This window comes from Apaloderma vittatum, unplaced genomic scaffold (genome assembly GCF_000703405.1).
Source record: "Apaloderma vittatum isolate BGI_N311 unplaced genomic scaffold, ASM70340v1 scaffold4246, whole genome shotgun sequence".
NCBI lineage: Eukaryota > Metazoa > Chordata > Aves > Trogoniformes > Trogonidae > Apaloderma > Apaloderma vittatum.
The window spans coordinates 15,223-21,310 of NW_009721076.1; the positions used below are offsets into that span (position 1 = coordinate 15,223).

A 6,088-nucleotide genomic window follows, 5' to 3' on the forward strand; every position below is an offset into this window, starting at 1 on the left:
CATCTATATTTTAAGTATGCCACGTGAGTTCCTAAGTTTCTACATGCAGCTGCAATCATTGTACGTGATTTTGCTCTGAAGCAAAGAGGAATTTGAAGTTTAGATCTTCCACACATGTAACTCTCAGTAACGGTAAGGAAGATTGGTGTGTGAGTGTGTTGCTGTTAGCTCTAGTCCATGTTGAAGGTCTCTTCAGTAATAATGCAGCATTATTTGTATTCATCTACTTAAAATAGAGCAAAATATTATTGGCACCTTTTTCTTTAAAAAATGCAAAGCCAGATTTAACATTCATGAGGAAGTGTGCCCCAGTATAGTAAGGTTACAGTACTTAAGTGAGCATAAAATACTGCTCAGAGAGATAGCAGTTGGCATGGAATATGTATTTCATATGCTTTTCCAGTTAACCTGTACGTATAAACACATTTATGCATGTGCGCACACCCACACCCACGTAGAATTTCATATGAAGCTGAGGGGTGAGCAGAGACAACTTTTTTGTACTTTACAGCTTTCTGAGATCACAGACGTGTCCTCAACAGGTTTCTGAGTTGGAAGACGAAAACTGCAATTACACGAGCCTGGATTTGTGTAAGTGTGTTAAAACCAAGAGTTGCGCCTTCTCACTTGTTCTCTCTGCTGTGGAGTTAATGTGACTTCTCTGACTGCTTTTCCCTGGTGTGTACAGAGAGTATATGTAGTGAGTACTTCACAGCCCAGCCAAAATCACAGTCTGGAGGGTACTGAGTGCTAATTAAGCATCCATATAACACGGAACTTAACTTTTTTTTTTGGGAAACTTGGAAAACTCCATACCATGACACACTTGAAATCATCAGCAATGTCTTTTTCTTTGCATACCTTAATTATATATGTTTCTGAAGGTTAACATATGCGTAGACAAGCTAAGGTACAGCAACTGAGCAAGTTACCCAAATATATGGTGTACAATGGTAATACAGAACTTTGAGGCACATATTAAAAATTCTCAAGAGGAAAACATCTTGAAATTTATTGTAACAGAAGTAGTAAACATCTGAATGTGTTTTTACACAGGTAACAGTTAGGGCTTGCTTCAGATATATTTCAAACACTGCTGAACAAAAATAAACCTTTTACAAACCCATAAATCCAATAGGTTTTCTTTAAAACTATTAAGTGTGTGGCTATGAAAACAGTGACACATAAAAAAATTTCAAAAATCATTTACCACAGGATAACTTTTTTATAACTAGAGGAAAACAAAAAATTATATACATAAATACATGTATTTTTATATATAGCAAACTGTAGTTTCCTGCACTGAACATTTATCAAACACACAAGTACTGAACAATACTGGATAGGGTGCTTTGCCACACCTTGTGGTCTCCTTAAATTCCTGTGAGAATGGAAGACAAGTTTCTATGGAGGATACATCTTGTTCAGTAATGCAAGCTCACACAAGAATTAGAAAAGTAACGAAAATCAAAAAAAAAAAACACCACCACAGAAGAAATGCCTGATATTTCCAGCACGGACGTCTTTAACAGTAAAACACAAATGCTTAACTGGTCTTCAGGCAAATGACCCAGCGCAGAGTCTGTGCCAGAGAGCTTTATTCTGGATGACAGCCGTCCCCTGCCAAGGGTGACGAATTTGAGCAACAAATCTGACGCTCAGCTTTGTCCACTGGCTTGTCAAAGCCATCATTTTTCTGGTAGACAGGTTGGTAGGGAGCAGTCACCTTTCAGATACCCTACAGAAACTGTACCCTTTCTCTTGGAGCTGGGCAATCACTCCCATGAGATTCAGAGAGAAACAAGGCACTAGCTGGTTTTCTGGCCATGACCTTTCCAGAGGTCTAGGAACTGTGGTCATTAACATGATGGGAGAAGTTGAAAAGGGTGACACCAAGCTATTTTTGAGGACTATGTACAGAGTTATTTTGGTTTTGAAAAAAGAAATCATTCACGCCACACATTTCATTTCACCTGACCAGAAATGCTAAGTTGAGGTTACTAACACAAAAATAATGGTCCTTAGTGAAAAGGACACTGTAGGCTCCACTGGGTTCTAGTGACCTTACCAGAACCTGTCTTCAAAATACTGCAGTTACTAGCTACAAATAACAGTCCTATTCAGATGTCCTTTGGAGCACACAATACAAATATTTATGGTATAAAAAGCAGTTGGTTGTCTCTTCAGGTTAGTGTTGTCCGGAACTTGGGGAATTATAAATCCAGTCCATTACGATAAGAGTCATACTCACAATCATGAAGATTATGCCAAGGATGAGAAAAAGTAGAGCCTGCAATTGGAAAATGAAATTTTGTTAGCAAAAAAAATGACTGAGCAAACTGTAGTTCATAGACTGTCCTGCTGGAACTGCAGTTATGCAACACCCAGGGCCTGAGCTTGAGTCATTCTCCATGACTAAAGCCCAAGTAATGGCATACAGGGCTATGTGAATCAAAGCTAGTCCTGTGTGAATTTTAGTCCAAGAGAGCTAGGCTTTACAAGACTAGATCTGAAAAAACCCACTTTTTTTACTATGAACAATAATATGAAATATAATAAAAAAGTGTTGTGTTTTTTTTTTTTAAATGGACCGAATTTCAATGAATGATCATTGTCTCTGCTATCAAGAACAGCTTCAGAGTTAATGCTTTTCATTCTTATTAGACAAACAGGTAAGTCCCTCTCTCTTCTCCGAAGAGAATTCTGTGATTCAGATGTATTCAAGTGATTCAGATGCTTAGAGACACCCTTTGCTTTAGTGGGACTTTAGTTTACCGTTATCTGTCTGCGTTTAATATTCTGCCTGCGTTTAATATTCTGCCTCTCAACACAAAGTTTAATATTGTATGCAATGTCAGTGCAGCATGTGAAATTCTAAATGTGCCTAACACACAGCAACAAGAAGAATGGACAAAACCCCACGAACAAATACGCACCATCTCTCTGTAATAATAGTTCCAGAAGTCATTGTGAGAAAACATTTTATGTTAACAAACCTTTTCTTTTATATTTGGAGTGTATATCCTTTGAACTTCCACTTCCATGTTTTTCGTGAACATGTATACATGTGCATCTGTTTACATTATGTGCCTGCATGCTTATTTCATCAATGATTTTTCTGATTAAATTTTCAAAGGACATCTCCTTGGTGATATTGTTAAATGTGCAGCTAGCTATTGATGTTCAGGATGAAAGTTACTGCTGCAGCAGTCTAGCACAATGTATAAACACGTGCTGTGTGAAATGATAGACCTTCATATATGCCTTCTGTAGGTGAATGGATCCATCTCAGTGGAGAATTCACTACTACTTAATTATCTCTTCAGTACAACTTCCTTCTTAACCTTGACCTCAGATCTTCTTGTTAATCCACAGCTGGCCTTCTAACATGAACCAACAGCTCCTTATATACTGTCTTGGTGTTGTTTATGGAAGTGCAGGTGTTAACTAGAGATTAGGCTGGGTTAAATAGCTAGACACTCACCGTTATGTATCATTAATAGTAGGGCACTAAAGACTTTGGCTTGTGAAGCCTGGCTTTCCATGCTAAGGTGAATCACTTGTATTCTGAGTGAGACATGACCACTTATGAGCAACTGGCAGATGTTTTAAGTCAAAGATCTCTGTATTTGTGACCAGGTGAATGAACACAACCTCCCACTCTTCCATTTGCAGCTGCTGCCAGCTTCCTTACCCCTATCTTCTGGGGAGATCTCAGGGGTTCCTTCTCAACAATCCTCAGGTAGAAGGCAGAAGGAAGGATGAAAATCAGCATCGTAGCAGAAGAGGCGCCTGGAAGAGAAAGCAGAGCTGAGTACCATGCTGCCTGACACAAAAGAAAATGGTGCACCTGCAAAAGAGACCCGATCTTCCAAGCCCAGCTGTTCAGAGGTCTCTGTCTGTAGATACCATTTGTACAGAGCTGTAGGTGTCCAATCACTTATTTGAGTATTAGGGGCAAAAAGAGGCACTTATTAACAATGGGATTTGTTCAAACAGATGTGGCTATCTGTGACATGGACATCTGCATGTGAGCTGGTGAAGTGAGGAGAAATGGGCACTCCCAGGGCATAACGACCCTGGAAAGCAGGTGTTGAAAAGAGGATGAGTGTCCTGGTAGTGCCTATTCCTCTCAGCAAAGCCAAGCATGGTGGCCCCGGAGTAAAAAACGGGGAAGAGCAACCTGGCTGCCTGCCTACATTATAACATATAAAAAGGGCAGAAACCCAGTGGAGGTGTCTTTCTCAAAGGCATCTGCAGCCCTGAGTCCCCAAACAGCTCAGAACCATCAGGGGCCAAACACTGACCAAAAGCAAGAGGTGGGGAGGGAGAACTCTGGATTTCAAAAGAAACGTGTCACTTTTCTCCTTTACCTAACACCACAGCTTGGGTATCAAGACATTTTGTGCAGGCCATAGATGCTTGAAAATCAAAGGTGATTTAATTCTCCATTACAGGCACTAAATCACAGAATCACAGACTGTCGGGGGTTGGAAGGGACCTTGAAAGATCATCTCGTCCATCCCCCTGCCAGAGCAGCATCACCTACAGTAGGTCACACAGGAACATGTCCAGGTGGGTTTTGAAAGTCTCCAGAGAAGGAGACTCCACAACCTGCCTGGGCAGCCTGTTCCAATGATGTTTTTGTCAAAATAGGACTTCCTTACCAGTTTTCATACGGTGATTTTTGGATTATTTGTGCCTCATGCAAGACAGCGATGAAGTTGGGTAGTGTTTAGCTTTGTCTGTCAAGTGTTTGGGAATTTTTGTTTCCCTTCTAACTTTAATCTGTGTTTATGCTACTTTACTTAGTCTTACTTTTACTGTAAGACTACTGAGACTGTCATTCAGCCCATGAATGTAAATATATTGTGGAAAGGATTAACAGAATAAACAGAAAGTATTTATGAAACCTACCAATAAATCCAAAGATGTCTTTAATAGTCGGGACAAAAATTACAAGCAGGTTATTAAAAGCAAGAATTACTGCTGCAATCAGGAAATGTCTTATCCAGCTGAATGGTCTTTTGGGAAACAGCAATGCACTGACAGATGAACGGATCTGTAAGATGAAAACCAGCAGGGAAAGTAAAACAGCAATTAATTTATCTTTGCTTTTCACTTTTTAAAAATGATTTATGCTAGTTACTTTGCTGTGAGAAATACTGACTGAAGAAACGTGTCTTCAGTCTTTGATTCCCTTAATGTAATCTCACTAGGTTTTTGAGAACTGAGTTTGCAGTTTAATGCAGAAACTCAGATACTAAGTGTAGAAGAAAGTCAAGTAAACAGAGTGTAAAATCAGGGACGTGAAAACTGTTCAACTGAAAGATGTTAATATCAGCAAGAAAACCCTCCAAAGAAATCCCCACTACAAATACTGATCACCAGGCAAGAAATGCATGGGTGAAATAAGAGTTGCTGTATTCCTGAATCTGATCTCTCTGAAAGTTCCACAGGAGTTCTGCATTTATTTTTGTGAAAAAAAGAGGAAGCTGTCACTTTACTTTCATTAAGTATTTAGATATACATATATCTCAAAATAAAAGTGTGTTTTTCAATAACACTTGGAAATTACAATCCTAAAAGCTGTTACAGAGAATCCTTTTTCTCTGCTGACTTTCTCACTCAATACAGAGAGAGTGTTTTGCTTTTTCATCAGCAAAGATGGTAAGTAGGAAAAACGTCAAGAGCAAATCCCTTTTGTGGCTGGAGATAGTGTTACTGTGAAGTACCGTGATTAACTTAAAAGATTTGTAATGTAGAAGTTGAACAAAAATGGTTTTATACTAAAAAAAGCTCAAAACCCACTTCTATTTGGTTATTTTCAAATGAAAACTGTTTCTGGACGAGTTAAGCAATTTAAGAAATGTATGGGCTTCTGTCAGATTTCAAGATCATAATTTGAAAACACAGTATTAATTTTGCTTTTTATGTTTTTTAGGTTGCTGTGAGCCGATAATGAGAAGAGGGAGGCTGATGACAAAAATTTTGTTCAGCCCCTCAATTGCTGCAAAATGGCTTAATTCCACTGAAGAACTGCTGCCTACAGTTCACTTACTGTCAGCATCTTGTGCATTATTCCTGC

At 39.0% G+C, this 6,088-nt stretch overlaps 1 protein-coding gene across 1 annotated transcript in view; it reads right to left on the reverse strand.

Annotated features, from left to right (window-relative positions):
• Positions 1-2,188: 2,188 nt before the first annotated feature.
• Positions 2,189-6,088, reverse strand: part of SLC38A4 (solute carrier family 38, member 4) — a 16,483-nt gene continuing 12,583 nt past the window's right edge. The window contains exons 13-15 of the mRNA XM_009871220.1: positions 4,918-5,062; positions 3,695-3,792; positions 2,189-2,290 (exon numbers count right to left, since the gene is read on the reverse strand). Of these exons, the coding sequence (XP_009869522.1) occupies positions 2,189-2,290; positions 3,695-3,792; positions 4,918-5,062 (345 nt within the window). The remainder of the gene's footprint in view (positions 2,291-3,694; positions 3,793-4,917; positions 5,063-6,088) is intronic.